The sequence below is a fragment of the Ambystoma mexicanum genome, chromosome 2p (genome assembly GCF_040938575.1).
Source record: "Ambystoma mexicanum isolate Mex_15411 chromosome 2p, UKY_AmexF1_1, whole genome shotgun sequence".
NCBI lineage: Eukaryota > Metazoa > Chordata > Amphibia > Caudata > Ambystomatidae > Ambystoma > Ambystoma mexicanum.
This window is the reverse complement of record NC_090923.1, coordinates 26,595,354-26,611,494: the sequence shown is the minus strand read 5'-3', so window position 1 is coordinate 26,611,494 and position 16,141 is coordinate 26,595,354. Positions and strand designations below refer to the sequence as shown.

The following is a 16,141-nucleotide window of genomic DNA, read 5'->3' as shown; positions in this document are numbered from 1 at the left end:
ATAATCATCACGCTGTCGGGGTCACCACTGAAGGCGAGCGTCCCCAGATAGCACGATCCTCCCCACAATGAGAGACAATAATGGACTCTCCCAAGATGGGAATAAGGCTAAGACAAAGTGCGGGTGAGCTTAATGGGAGTTTATATAAATCAGAATAGGGCATGCAAAGGACTCTGCAAACTCCGAGAGCGCTCTGTCCGACAATAGCAAAGACAGGCGTATATATTTACAAAAATGCGTCATAAGAACCTACACACTATAGGGGGCACAAGTTCGTGGGGATTGGGTGGCGACGACTAGCTATAGGTGCAGCTGTGGTTGGTGGACGTCACTGGTTACCCTCGTGGGCCGGGCCGGGCAGGTCAGCTGGGCTCATCCGGAAGGTGTTATTGTGCCAGCCCTGACCAGTGTCAGTGATGAACGTCTTTCTTGGCTTTCTGCCCTAAGGCCACGCACACCGCATTCATTCAATATTGCAATATTATATTCCCCAGTAAATCTTCCAATAGGTTATTCTACAGGTTAATGCAACACAGGAGGAATGCACCTAGAGTGGGGTCTTTTGGTGATACATCAATACATGGTTACCATCGTCCTGTTGACCGGGTATCATAGGTCGCGAGGTTGGGTCTCAGGGCAAGGGACGAGCTGTCCAAGTTACCATGTCCCGTTAGAAGTCATTATGAATGTGTTCCTGCAGTGTTGCTATAATATTGGGTGTCCTAATTTTACAGGGGCCATTAACCTGGGGTGAGCTGGTGGGTCGTGGAGCCTAAGAAAGGGCGCCTTCGGGCCTGCGTTTATGGCCGGGGTTTGCTGCTGGGTTGTAAATAATTCAGGTGGCTGGACGCGGCCCTGGGAGCTACGGGGGGAACGTGAATGTTTGAAGCGGCTCCAGCCGAATTGGGGGAGGTGAAGCAGAGCAGCACAGGCCTCTGCTTTCCGTCTGGCAGGCTTCAATGGGGAGGAAGGGGGAATGGCCTTGGATATGCCCACAATGGTATTTTCCTCGTGCGTTGCAGATTATGTGGAAGAGACATAAACATTCATATAATGTACAATACTCATTGAGTCTTTTCAAAGCTTATGTTTTCTACATTGTTAGTGCCTTTTACATGGCCATTTCAAATGCGTTACCTATACCCATGTTGCAATTGATAACTATATGTTAAGTATTTAACAACCACAACATTTTGTTACATTTCTATACATGCGAGGTAGTAGTAAGGTTGGTGGAGCACGCAGGAACAACTGGCCAATGAGACTGGTGGCAGTGACACATGGTGAGCTTGGACATTCATATTGTGCATTTTCGTGCACCATTTACATGAGCTCCCAATGGGGTTGAATTTGTCTTCCTTTGCACTCTAGCAGCATTAGTTCAGTTATGGCATGGGACCTTGGGGTGCATTCTTCTCGGCGAAACATATAACATGAAAACCCCGGGACACTTTTACCATTTGCACATAGCTACGGGGATGTGGGTACTTCAACCAGAATGTCATTTAAACACACATTCTGCCATCGTCATGGAGGTTACATGTTTTAGTCAAAAAGGTCATGGAGAGAAGAGTTTCATCACAGGTAGTTTTGCTCATTAGTATTTGGGGGCTCTGCTTTTGTCAAGGGACCATTTTACAGTTCTTTTCCACCCCGGTCCTGCTGGCCGGGTCATACTGAGAACAGTGATACACTGCGGAAGGTGAAATGTTACAGTGTTTGCATCTATCACTAGCTCATGTCCGTCTGTTCGTGGGAACGGGCTCGCAGCGGATCTGCCAGGGAGCTGCGGCCGCAGGGACAAGTGAGACTCTCCAAGGGTGGGGGCCGTGCTGTGGTGCACAGGGCTCATGCCATTTTGATTTCACAAAATGGTTTCCAGGGCCTAGCTAAATACTGCATGTTTGGTCAATGTCTTCAGCCAGTGGTCCACCCGCCACCTGGGCCATGGTGGCAGGGGGAACCCCCGACAAGCCATGGACGTCACAAGGGGGAGAGGTTGCAGGGGAGGGGGGTCTCTTGGACCAATCCTCCCATACACTATTGTAAAGAAACGTATGTTCGGCGAAGCTCCCTCCTACCTTAAGGCTCAACTACAGCCATATTCACCATCCCGCTCCCTCCGCTCCTGATCACAACAATTTGTAATCAATGAACGCTATAAGCTTAGCTGTGGACGATCCTTCCTGACCTCTGCCTCAGCCCTGTGGAACATGCTAGCACTGTGCCTGCAGCTTGACCCCATTTTTATGTCTTTTAGAAAACATTTCTCTTTTTAGAATTTAACATAATCTTCAGGTTCCTTCTTGTTTTTATTTAATTGTTTTTTGTAACGTGCCTAATATCGGACTTGAGTTTGGTTTCTAGGCATGGATTCAGGATTCAAACCTCTGTTTCTCTGTGTGGTCTTGATTGCAAGTCCAGCACATTGCCCCTGTGCTATCCTCTGTTCCCTTGGATCTGACATCCTGGCTACTGGATCTCTATTCGTTCAATATGTGGTTATTAGACATGTCATTACACTTTATGGTACAGCGCTTTGACACCTTTGGGCTTAAGCACTATATGAATAAATTCAATTAAAAAATAAACTTGGATAACACTCAAGAGTGCATGTGAAGCTTAAACTGTGTTCCTTACTTTTATTTATTCTTCTCGCCTGCTATTTCTGGTCTCATTTGCTCCCAGGTCTCCGTCGACAAGCTCATTACAATGCCTGTGATGCTGACGATGGCCAACGAGGTGGTGGTGGTCAAAGTCTCCAGGGATGTAAGTGTTGCACGTGCATGCATGTTCAGGCACACGGGACATGGATTGCGGACCACTGGCCCGGGCGGTGCTAACACTTATTGCTGGCTATCAGTGTATTATTGAATATTGATAGATAGTAAAAGGACTGGAAAGACAATGTGATGTGTTGTGATACCTGGCAAACTAAGAGCTACATCATGTGAAAGGAATGGAATGATCCACTTGGGATGCACTGGGATAAAACTGAACGTATGGTGGTTTGCCCTAGCAGTTTTAATGCCGTCCCATTTCCTTAGGCTTGAAGGTGTCACCACCATCACCAAAGAAGAGCATTAGTAATATGCACATTTTGTCTGATTAATTCATGTTATTTTCTCCTTATATAAAAGTCGCAACAAAATAACTTTGACCACCTCTTACATGTCTGGGTATACAACCTTTACTGCCCATTGCCTCTAGGATTCTCGCTTGTTCTTGCATTGGGACTGTCTGTGCTTGGCGAAGACACTCTATGTGGGTCACCAAGAAAACATTGAAATAACGACGTGCCCAAAATGTCTGCATTTCGCCTAAGAAGAATAGGCTCCTTCTCTCCTGTGGTACCTTCCAATTAAACCCCACCCACCAACCAGCCAGACGCATACAGTTGGTTCTCGAGGTACAAATTTTGTGGGTATAGGCCGCTAAAGTGTATTTAGTTTATCCCTCTGAACCGTACCACCTGTTGCGTCAATGCGCCGCCTGTATTCAACATGGACCATGCCTGTGCTGACCGAACCGGACAATCCTAGTGTGTGGTGCTCCTCCTCTGATTCTCTTTCAACCTCTAAACACAAGGGAACAGACTATGTCCATAGCCATCTTGTCTCTGTATGAGGTATGCACTCCCCTCGCTCCCTTAATTTCCTATGCTTCCCCCAGGGGTCTGCCCGCATGAGCACATAACCAACTAGATTATCACACACCATGAGAGTGTGGGATAGTGTACAGTGTTCTAAAAAACTCAAATTATAGGCACACCACATTTGTATCCATGGACTTGGTTTAAAAGCCATTTCATTCTGGTACCTTTAGTAAAAGTGATGTAAACATGCACATGTCAGTGTGTCGTTGAAAGTGCAGGACTGTAACAATGATGTTGGGGTGGTGCGCAGAGCCCCAAGACCAATGACCGCTACATGAAGAAAAAGGTCTAATTCTTTCTCATCCTTACAGGGAAGGATCCTCCTGGGTGAGTCCGGGGCAGCCATTGGCGAGAGACGGGGAATTGTGGCATCCAATGGCATCATCCATGTCCTGGAGGGCGTCCTAATTCCTCCTTCAATCTTGCCCATCCTTCCTCACAGCTGTGATGAGATACACCATCAGCTGGTGACGGTAAGTCTTTTTGATATACGCTGCATTATGCGTCCTGGAAATCCAGGACTATGAGGACACTGAGAGGAGCCCACTGCTGCCCTCATGGTGTGTTATGTTTTCCTGCAAAGCACGGACTATGAGGGCCCTGAGAGGAGCCCACTGCTGTCCTTATGGTGGGTTATGTTGGCTCATATTGACTTATGTTCACATTGCATTCTGTTATCCAGTTGGTGGTATCGGTTTGCACTCATTCTGTTTATTTATGGGGCTTTCAGCAGTCCATACTCCATATTGCCACTCTTAACTCTCGCTCAGCTGTCAAACACTCCTCTGACATCTGCCGCCTTCTGGAGGAACTTGACCTCGATGTCCTCGGTCTCACTGAGACATGGTTCACGGCTAGCTCTGTCACGAGCTTTGACACTCTCCTCCCTGACGGCTACAAGATCCTCTCCGTGCCAAGGTCCAACCGATCCGGAGGGGGTGTAGCCCTGATCTTCCCCGAGTGGATTTCTGCCTCTATCATTCCTACGCAGACCTACTCCTCTTTCGAATGCCTCGTCTGTAGGCTCTCTCTCCTAGCCATTTCCTTACTGTAGCTACTATCTACCAGCCACCTGGTCAGATCTCCTCCTTCCTCTCTGAGTGAGCGGACCTCTCCTCTTCCCTCCTCGTCTCGACCACTCAACTCCTCCTTCTTGGAGACTTCAACATCCACCTGGATGCATCATGTCCTTCCTCCGTACTCTTTCGCGACCTTTGCAACTCTCTCTCACTCTCTATTCTCCCCTCTGGCCCGACTCACTCTGCAGGGCATACTCTGGATGTTCTGATCTCGTCAGACCTTCCCCCCTCTATCCCTCTCACCACTCTTCTCTCCTGGAGTGATCACTTTCTCCTTTCCTCCCAGCTCACCCTCTCTACCCCACATGCCAAGCCAACTCCATCACTGCCACCCACCTTCTCGGTCATCCAACTCATGAAACGTGTGTCAGTTTAGGCTTTCACCGTCACTTTTTCACCCCCCTGCCCCTTTGGCTGTCTCAAACCCTGACACAGCCCTCTCCAAGCTCCACTCTGCTATATCTGATACTCTAAATCTTCTTGCCCCTGTCATGAGGATCGGACTGAAGCCCAAAGCCAAATGCTACTCCTGGTACGACTTAAACGCAAGTGCAGGGTGGCTGAGAAGAAATGGCATGTTTAATGTACATCCTCTGACAAACTGGCCTGCTGCCTGCTCCAAAGGCAATATCGTCTCTCTGTCTGCACCAAGATGAAAGCTCACATCCAAGCCTGCGTCTCTGCGGCATCCAACAACTCAGCTGAACTCTTGCAAATCTGCAAGGAACTGGCCAATCCTGCCGCAATCTCTACCTCTCCTGTCCCTTCCCAGGCCCTTTGCACGGCACTGGCTTCTCATTTCATTTCCAAAGCTCAGGACATCCTGTCCTCTCTCTCCTCCTCTCCCCTTCCTCCCTCTACTCCCTGCTCTTCTTCTGACCCTTCCTCTGCCACCTCTCCTCCCTCCTTCTCTGCCTTTCCCCTGTTCTCCCCAGACGAGGTTTTTAGACAGGTCCGATCTATGAAAGTCTCGTCAAAACAGGTTCATCCCTGTTCCTCCAAAACCATCAAGGACCACATTGACTCCCTTGCTCCTGCCCTGGCTGACTTCTGCAACCACTCCTTCGCCACTGGAGTCTTCCCTTCCCCCCGAACCACTCCCTTGTGCACCCTCTTCTTAAAAATCCCTCCGCCGACCCGTCCTGCCCGGCTAACTATCACCCAATCTCCGTCACTCCTTTCCTGGGCAAACTCTTGGAAAAGCTGACCATCTCCCAGCTCAATCTTCACACTGAATTTGTTGGTTGTCTCCATGATCATCAGTCTGGCTTCCGGGTTGCCAGAAGCACGGAAACTGCTCTCCTGAACATCCGTGAATCCCTGCTCTCCAACCTCGATTCCAACACCCCCTCATCTTACTTGATCTCTATTCTGCCTTAGATACAGTCAACCATGCCATCCTGCTCAACCGTCTCTGTGATAACCTGGGGATCACCGGTCAGGCCCTAGCGTGGCTGACTTCTTTCCTCTCTGATCGACCCTCCCAGGTTCAACTTGGGTCCTTCCTCTCCTCTATCTCCATCTCTACCTGTGGTGTTCCCTAAGGGTCTAACCTCTCTCCCTGGCTGTTCAACCAATACCTGGCCCTTCTTGCCCACTGCATTGCCGCTCTCTGCCCCAACTTCCAGTGCTATACGGATGACACTCAGCTCATTTTCAGGCTTCCCTCAGCCACTTCCTCTGCCTCTCTCATCTCTAACTGTCTGTCCGCCATCCAGGAGTGGTGCGCCGCCAACGATCTCTGCCTTAATTCCAGTAAGACTGAGATTGTCCTCATCGGCACACCCATACCCTTCTTTCATGTCACTCTCTGGCCGGCCTCTCTTGGCCCTCTTCCTGCTCTCACCTGTGAGGCTAAAAACCTCGGAGTCATCTTCGACTCCACACTCTCCTCACATCTCTGACGTCTCTAAGAATTCACACTACCAGCTGCACCTCCTCAGAGGTATTCTTCCTTTCCTCTCCTTCCCCCAGAAGCTCACTGTCTCCAGAGCTCTGGTTCTCTCTAGGCTGGACTATTGCAACAGCCTCTTTCTAAATCTGCAGCTCAACCAGAACAGGACTGTGAGACTTGTCCTTGGCCTCAAGCCCAGGGATCGTATCTCTCCAGGACTGAAATCTCTGCACTGGCTCCTAGTTGCTGCGAGGATTAAGTTCAACACCCTCTGCATTGTCCACAAGGCCTTCTGGGGTCTGGGGCCTCAATAGCTTCAACTCTCTCTTCCTAAATATCTTCCTCTCGTGCTCTTCACTCATCGGCCTCCAACTCCCTCAGGGTCAGTCGCTTCTCCAAGCAACGAGTTGGTAGTCTCCCTCTGGAACAGCCTACCTGAAACTTGAGGAGAATCATCTCCATTTCCGGAAGCACCTCAAAACCTTTCTCTTTGCTTCTGCCTTTTCTCCTCCTCTCCCCTGCTGACTTCCTGGCTGAAAACGGAAACTACAGTGGTTACCTGGCCACCCTCTGATCTCAGGCCCAGGTCCCCTCCCCCACCAGTTGCCCACCTGCACTGCCTTACTGGCAACTCCTGCACTTGGGGACTGTTTTCTGTATGCCTACAGCCCCACTACCAGCACTTGACACCTGATGTCTGCACTTACCCTTGCACTTGCCACCTGCTGGCCTTACTTTTACCTATTGTTATTTATTCTATTATCCCATGTACAGCACTCTCCCCTCCCGCCCCCGCACTTTCCCCCTTCCCCTTCCAATGCACTTACGCAAACTGAATGACACCTGGCCCAGTAGGATCGTTGTCTGTCTTCCCTCTGTTTCCCACTCCCTTGCCTCATCACACCTTGAAACACTTGTGTATAGACGCATTATAAATGCCATATCATATCATCATATCATACAAGATATCATGTTGTGCGTCAGGAACTTTGTAGTAAGGATTGCTGTTTTTTTTTGCTGAGTTCTGTTATATTATGCTGGTGATGTCTTATCTTGTGTGTTATGACATTTTGTGTACAGCAGCATCTTATATTCTGTGATTCTGGTGCATATTATTTTTTAATTAGGCTGCATTGTGTGTGCAATATTGTGTTGCATTTGCATCATGTATGATTTAAGGTCGTGGCACGATGTTCTGAATTCTCCTGTTACTGGTCGTATTTTTTCATTTATGTTAAATTGTGTTATGCTGCTCTTTGCTACTTTTTTGTAGTTATATCTAAATGATTATTGCATAGGTGTGATTCAACAGGGAGGTGCTTGGATTTAGGCACAAAGCTTTTTTTGGAAATGTTTCCAGTTCTTTTCGGGAAGAGAATAAGCAGTACCTTGGAACATTCTGTTTTCTGAAGAATTGAGAACAGGGTCCATCCATCTAGGTATTTAGAACTTTTGGTGGGGAGGGAGTTATGATATAGGGCACGCCTAGCCGCTGAACAAGCCCCCAATGAGCTGTCATCCTTTGCTTGGCATTTCTGTATGTCTCAGGTGTATGATTCTCCATTGCTCATGCCATGCCCAATAATCCAATAAAAAGCTGGCCATGGCTGATGGAACAGCCCTCACCCTGAGAGCGGCAACCAAGGGGAGTGAGAGGGCAGTGCCAGGGGGTTGCGATGACAGATGGTAACAGCCTATTGCAGCAGGTGCCCTCGGGCATCTCACCACCCAGTGACTGGGGGCAGAAAGCCTAGACAGGAGGACTGTCTTCAAGAGTGTGAACATTGGCTTAACCGGAATAGTTTCCAGGAACATGTTGGAAGTGTTCACATGAACTTTGCAAAGTGCTTTTCTGCAATTCTGCCTCTAAGAAAGCGAAGTCAGGTTTCCCCGAGGGATGTTAAGTTGAGTTAGGTTTCATTGTTGTGTCCATCGGCTTTCAAAGTGTCTTGTTATTTGATATTATACCCTAATGTGTAGTGTGCGTTTTGATAGGTTTTCCTCTGTTGTAGAATTCAAGTTGTAGTATATTGTGTTGGGGTATTATACTTTGCATTCTGTCATCTTCACTTACCTTTTTTTTTATTTAGTTGAACATGTTCTGTTGCTGTTTTCTCTAATAGTGTGTTATTCTATGTTAGGCTATGTTGTGTTTTCATGTGCTCTTTTTAATGTATGCTGTGCAACAAGCTTCTGGGGTTAGTGTTTGGATAGGTATGAAGAGCCGGTACTTGGAAGCCATGAGCAGAGAGAGATGATTAAGACACTGGAAAAACAACTGTTGAAACACAATCAATCGCACGTGCACACATACAAACACACCTTAGCGGCTCCATAGTCTCTATGTGGCACAGTACACCATCTTACCTTAGTATGTTTTACCTCTATGAAAAATGGAACATTCCAAAATATAAAATTATGACAGTGAAAAGCTCCTGAATGTGGTGCTGGCTTCAACTATTGTGGTCTGCATGCATGCAAGTCCCCCTCCACGGCTTTGACAACCACCTGCCACACACATCCTCACTGCATCGAGGAAGTGTGGAGTAAGAGGTCTGTGCTCTGCCATCCACAAACCTTTTGGAAATCAGCTTTAGCTCTCCCTCTCCTGATGTCCAAAAGTGCAAAGCAAACCTCCTTCTATCCCTGCATGAGTGTTACCAACTCACCGTATCTTCTTCTATTTCAAAACCACAGACAACCCCGATGGCACAGTGTGCAGACTTTCTCCACTGACATGACCACCGGTCGGTTGCCTGCTGTCCCTCGCCCCTTAGTTGGCTCTAGGAACTGTGTACAGCTGCTATTTGACTCTAGAGCACATTCCCACTGTCCAGGCGGGCTCCAGGCTTAATCTTGGCTCAAGGTTATCTCGTCCTTACTAATGCAAATGCTTCCTGACCAGCCGACAAATAAAGGGTTTGGCGACTATCCATGTCTCGTCTTCTGCTACCTCAACCTGCTCACCAACGACAACTGCATATTTTATCTACAGGTGGTTTATTTGTTCAAATAGATTCCTACCTCTTGGATTAGATTGTGTAATGTTGCGGGATGGTGCTCGGTTTCAAATATATTTCTCACCCAAAACCACAAGGTAACGTTCTCTGGTAATACAAACTCTTTAATACAAAATAGCCATAAGTCAATCAATCCAATTATTGAAAACAAATATGATACAATCACGTTTTGACCAACAATATGTTGAGTTCTCTAATTTTGTGCAGGGCTGCACGGCTAACATCATGAACGTAGGGGGCACGGGTAGTCCTCTGCCCACCGCCATCTGTCCCTGAGGAGAAGCTGCTCATTTCCTCTTCACTCCCCCTCACACGCTAGAAACACCTTAACTCAAAAGATTGCCAAATACGTTATTCCAATTACTAAAATAAATTTCTACTGCTGCTGAAAAAGTGTCTAATCTGAGAGCCTGTCTTGGTGCAAATTAATGTATGTTTCTACAAGTTTTAAAGCAATCCTGTGTACTTGCAGGGTCCAAACCTCTTTAAGCAAGTGGATGATGGCCCTGGGGGCAGTACGTAGGCAGTATGGGTAGGATACCCTGGTCTTCCTCACTTAGTGCCTTCACTGGGCATGGGCATGTCACATGCCAGATACAGATTCTAGTGGTCCTTAAAAAGCCTTGCCAACAGACCTGAACATTTCCCAAGACAGCTTCAACAAAATACAGGGACCGGTCTACCAAGAAACAATGGTGAAAACTCAAAAGCAATTGCAACGCTCACCACGGAACCCGCTGCAGACATGGCACTGCTGCTTTCTGCACTTGCTGGTGCCCATCCGGGGGTCTGACACAAACAATGAATTCAAGATGTCAAGAACGCGAACCTGATTCTGAAATCTGCGGTTCAGTTTCAACATCTTTTGCCTGGATACATGATACACTTGAGGAAGGAAAGCAATTCCACAGTAACCAATCACGCACCAGCAATAATACACATATGTAGGTCATTATCCATCCTGGACCCAGATGAGTTGCCCCAAGAATATAAAAGGGGTGTCGCAAAAAGGGGAGGTATGGGCGAGTGGAGATTGAGGTGTAGCATGAGCTTGGCGTGAGTTGATGGTTCTTGAAGCAGGCTGTAGATATGGGCGTGTGGAAATTGAGGTGTAGCAGGAGTTTGGTGTGAGTGAACGTTTCTTGAAGGAGGTTTTGGATATGAGTGTGTGGATATTGAGGTGTAGCAGGAGTTTGGCGTGAGTTGACGTTTCTTGAAGGAGGCTGTGGATATGGCCGTATGAAGATTGAGATGTAGCAGGAGTTTGGCGTGAGTTGACGTTTCTTGAAGGAGGCTGTGGATATGGGCGTGTGGAAATTGAGGTGTAGCAGGAGTTTGGTGTGAGTTGACGTTTCTTGAAGGAGGCTGTGGATATGGCCGTATGAAGATTGAGATGTAGCAGGAGTTTGGCGTGAGTTGACGTTTCTTGAAGGAGGCTGTGGATATGGGCGTGTGGAAATTGAGGTGTAGCAGGAGTTTGGTGTGAGTTGACGTTTCTTGAAGGAGGCTGTCGAGGAAGTTTGGTGAGACAGATAGGTGAGAGAAAGAGGCTGGAGACGAGGGGGTAAAGCGTTGAAGGCATCAGGAGGTGGATGGCGGAAGCCTCCAGGAGGTGGTGGGTGTGGTTAGTGGAAGCCATAAAGATGTGGTTGGAAGTCATCAGGAGGTCAGAGGAAACCAGGAGGAAATCCAGGGAGGCTAGCAAGGTGGTAAGTAGCAAGAATGGGAAGAAATGAGAGTGTATGCTTAGCCAAAAGTGGCCCAGAGGTCAGACTCCCATCTGAAGGGGATAAACCTATGGTGTAAGGAGAAACAAGCAAAAGGCGTGACACCAAGGAGAATCAGGGCCACAGGAGGAGTCGAGAGGTTTTTGAGAGGGCATAGATTCATGCCCCTAGTGATGAATCTCTCTTAAGCTCGTCTGTGGAAACTGGAGAAGCAAGCCACTTGGTTCTGTCATCAAATGGAAGATAAACTCCAGTTGTACCTACAGCACGTGGCCGAGACTCAGCGATGCAAGAAGGAAATGAGGTTGCTGCATCACACCAATAACCCTCAAACTGCTGTAATTCTGGCATGAGATGTCCTCACACGCTCTGTTTTGAGCTTGCTCTAGGATTGGCACGCTTGTGTTAAATAAAGCCCCTTCTTACCTGAGATTGGGCCTCATTACGACCCTGGCGGTAAGGGGTTAACGCCAGCGTTAGCTGCGCCGACCCCTTACCGCCAATTACGAGGTCCCTTAGCGCCATGGCGCTTCTAACACCTGCTTTTAGCAGGTGTTAAAATCCATGGCGCTAAGGGACCATGGAGTTAATTACGCCACCGTAATTTACGGTGGCGTAATTAACGCCTTCCCCACTCCCATTATGCCCTATGGGGCGAAAATGGGAATGGGGAAGGGTAAATGGGGATTGGGGACTTACCGCCCCGCCAAGGTCGGAATGGGGCAGTAAGTCCGCCAACCACCATGGCGTAAACGTAGTTTACGCCATGGTGGTAAAGTCACGGCCCAGGCGGTAACTTACCGCCTGGGTTGTAATGAGGCCCATTTATTGTGTTTGATCTCTTTGTGGAATGCACTTGGCTATATAATGGGCCCCATCTATTCATCATATTTTCCTTCACATGTCTTCTCTCACCCTCCTGACATTTTCATTTTTTTTAGTTTGTTTAGTTTATTTCAAACCTTTGCTACTCAGTGCAGTCTCTAATTGAAAAATCAGAAACTTACATCATTTTACATCACATGAAAACACTTAATAGAACTAAAAAGCTACAAATGCAGAAAGCGAAAAAGCTGAGAACTAACAAAAATGGGAGGAGGGAGTGCAGAGGAAGAAGGAAAGCAAAAGAAGGGGACAAACCGCTATGCAAAGACAAAAAGCTTTCATTAGGATTCATTACAGTTCAGTTGCTTTAAATTTCTTCATGAAAATGAACTCAAGAAACTTTACCAGATTCTGTGTTAAACCCTTGTTAGCCCCCCCATAGAGAGCCTCCCACCATGGCTCTGCATCGGTCCCAAAACCTTTACTAATCCAGGCGTACAGTAGGAGTGTTCTATCTATTGTTAGAACTGGGCAGAAAAGGATCAGATGTTTTAGGGTTTCTGGTTGTTTTGTACATAGTCTACAGCTATCCTCAACTGAGATCCCCCATATTTGCGCAATGTGACTTTAGTGTGGAGTATGTTCAGTCTGAATTTAAAAAATAGATCCCTTTGGTTGGCACTCTAAAATCTTTTGCGATATTGGGGGTTATGTTGGGTAGACCGGCAAGTGAGTTTGACAGCGTGTGAGTCTGTGAATTTGACCTTTTGGCTTCAGTTTCGCTCCAATCCGCAGCCCCAAAGGCCTTTTTCACAGGGCGTCAACTGTAAAGCCAAGGTTAGACAGTGTTTTTTGGCATCGATCTTGCCACAATTTCAGCGGCCAATCATTTAATCCCTCATTTTTCATATTTGTAATCTGCAATTGGGGTTGGCAATTAGTTGTATTAAATTTGCTAAAAATCGTCATGGATTTCCAAACTATCCTGACGTGTAATGAGAGGAGACCTAATTCACGTCTGACCACAGCCGTAGGTATTGCTCTAGGGAGTAGCAGAATCGTTTTCCAGAAGTGGCTTTCCAGTCTCTCCCAGACTTCCCAGGGTAGACCAAGGGATGCCGCTACTGCGTATGTGAGTGTTGGTATGACTTTTTGGTTATAGAAATGTATGAGCGGAAGGAGCGAGACCTTTCTCTACTGCCTGCCGATGATGATTCCTTGCACAGTAAGCTGTTTCACTTTAGTGTTTAGACATTCCAACCAAGGCTTTTCACAAGCACTTGCACTGATTATTACTACTAGATATTTAATTGAGGAGACAGTTTGTATTGGATTTCCACCTTTGGACCAACGAGGGATCTTCTTTTTACGTCCCCTCAGGTTTTCAAAGTATGAGACTTCGCAATATTTATTTTCAAGCTGTTTCCGATCTACGTAATTCTGCAACGCATCCAGTTTCCTTTCCAAGATGATAGAGGTTCTGTCCAATAGGACTAAATCGTCAGCGTATAAAACCCCCCTTCAGAAGTTCCGTTAATCCTAGTTGGACATGACCTTGGGGGATCTAAGACCTCTTTCATATCTGAAATCAAAAATATTATACAGGATGGGTGCCAAGGGACAGACCTGCTTAAATCCCTTGTAAGTGGTGATCCTCCTTGTTAGGGTGCCTGCCTGGTGGAGTCTGACCTGCAGGATGGTTCCGGTGTGTAGGTCTCTGATTGCTGCCACTAGGTCCCCAGGACATCCCAGGACATCCCATCGTCGTCATTTTGGCCCAGAGTAACTCTCGACTAACACTGTCAAAGGCACACTCCATGTCTATACAAGCCATGTAGGGTTTGCTAATCAGGAGTAAATTTAAACTACAGCTAACTTGCCTGCAAAGCCAGTTTGCCTGGGGTCAAAAGACCCTGTCTCCTTCACCCATTCCTTCAAGTGTAACAATAGGATTCCCGCAAAGATCTTTCCCAGGATATCAAGAAGGGCGATAGGGTGGTAATTGCCTGAAGCCGCCCTATCTCCCTTCTTGAAGATGGGGACCACAATTGCCCGCTTCCATGAGGCAGGGATTCTACCGCACCGAGCAATAAGCCTGAATAGAGCCAAACAGAAATCAGCCCAGTCCTCTGAGGCCTCCTTTAGCATCACATTTGTCATAGCATCGGGCCCAGGTGCACACAAGTTGCTAGCTTTCATTATTGTGCACAAGATTTCCTCCCTGTCAAAGAGGATCGCCCATTGGGTGCGTTGGTCATAACCAGTTTCTTCCCTCATTTTCGCCTTCAGAGCAAATAGATTTCCCAAGTGCACAACCCAGGAGTTCTCAGGTATTGGGCTTGCTTGAAGTGAACCATTATCGATCGTCCTGCCATTCAGTGGTTGCCACAGATTTCTGGAGTTTTTCAAATCCAGAGTCTGCAACATAACTTCGGAATCATTCTGGCAGACGGTTTTTCTATAAGATATTATCCAATTCTTTTATTTTATTTTCTTAATTGCCAAGGAGTGTCTTAAGCTAAATCATGGTTTAGTTCCTCTTTTTAGTGCCTCCCTGAAGATGATCAACACAGGCTCATATTCTACCCCCTCTGAATCCATCTGTTGCCAGGCAGTCCATTTTTCAGCTAAAGCTGGCACTTGGGAGGGCCTGAATCCGCAACCTGTTTCTTCCCGTTTCTCAGTCCACCTTATAGTTCCAAAGATCCGTTTTTATTGTTCCTTTCAGCTCATTCTGGAGCAGGAGAGCACCACTGGGTCATGGTCTATGTTCAGAGGGGTATACTATCAGTGATTATACCAGTGACAAAATACTACTAGATATGAAAAAGTCATCTAGAGTTGCTGGAAGTCTCTGAGTGCCATGTCGATGCCCCTTTTAAGTCTCTTTTGACTTGGCCATTTACCAATGTATGTCGCTCACCACTGTTTCCGCCATCCACCTCTCTTTTTCCTAGAGGCCGCTCTGACCATCCCATCCTTCCCCACTCCCAGACATATGCAATCAACATTTAGAACACCACAAATCATAAGCCAAGGCTCAGCCGTTTATATATACATTGAGTCTCTCGAAGACATCACACTTTCTACAAAGGTACTTGAGTTCTCAGAGCTTCGATCCCAATAAAGGTTGAACAAGGCCAAACACCCCAGCCCATTTAGAGGGTGATCCAATCATTTTATTATAATGATCTGGATGTTAGGGCTTGCGTGGATAACTCGAATGATGTTCTCTATAGACTATTTCGTATCAATGTCAGTAGTCCAGAACTGGGCCATCCGGGATTCCCTTTAGTTGCTTTATTAAGATGGGCGGTGAAGCCATCTAGTATTGGGGTTTCTCTAAGCCAGGTTTCCTGTAAGCATATAATATCCAGGTTTGCCACCACTGAATCGATGCCTTGAAAAAGATGGGAGAATCCTCTAGAATTCCAGGAGCCAATATCCAGACATCCTGCAGGCCTAGTAGCTTGACTCTATTCAGTAGGTTCCGGGGGAAAAGGCTCTCGCTAGCCAGTCCCAAGACTGTTGTTTGTCTGTCTTGGGATTATGTGGGGCTGTTCTCAAAGTCCGGCCTTTGTTTTCTTTCTCTTTGCTTATTCCTCTTATAGTAATCGTTATTGATTCTGGTCCATGTAGAACCACTGAATTAGCCCTCAAGGGTTTAGTTTGCAGGTCATCATGTTGGAAACTTTCAGTACTGCTATCGCTACTGTCACTGCTGCCTGTGCCAGTATTTTGTCTCTGATTTAGCATTTGCAGGCTTGTGCCTTTCTCCCTGGCCAACTTGGGTGGAGTCTTACAGTCATTTAAGTCCAAGCCAAGATCCCTCATTTCATTGTTCGCATTCACTAACAGAGCAGTTAAGGCGGCAGAGGCTATGTGCAGGCACACTGGGTCGTTCTCGTTTTCATTTGGGAAATCGACAATCCTGATGTCCT

The 16,141-nt window shown here is 47.0% G+C and overlaps 1 protein-coding gene across 1 annotated transcript in view; it reads left to right on the top strand.

Annotated features, from left to right (window-relative positions):
- The window catches only part of STAB1 (stabilin 1), a 1,160,316-nt gene that overhangs the window by 370,338 nt on the left and 773,837 nt on the right, over positions 1 to 16,141 (top strand). Inside the window, exons 17-18 of the mRNA XM_069643183.1 lie at positions 2,689 to 2,769; positions 3,967 to 4,128. Of these exons, the coding sequence (XP_069499284.1) occupies positions 2,689 to 2,769; positions 3,967 to 4,128 (243 nt within the window). The remainder of the gene's footprint in view (positions 1 to 2,688; positions 2,770 to 3,966; positions 4,129 to 16,141) is intronic.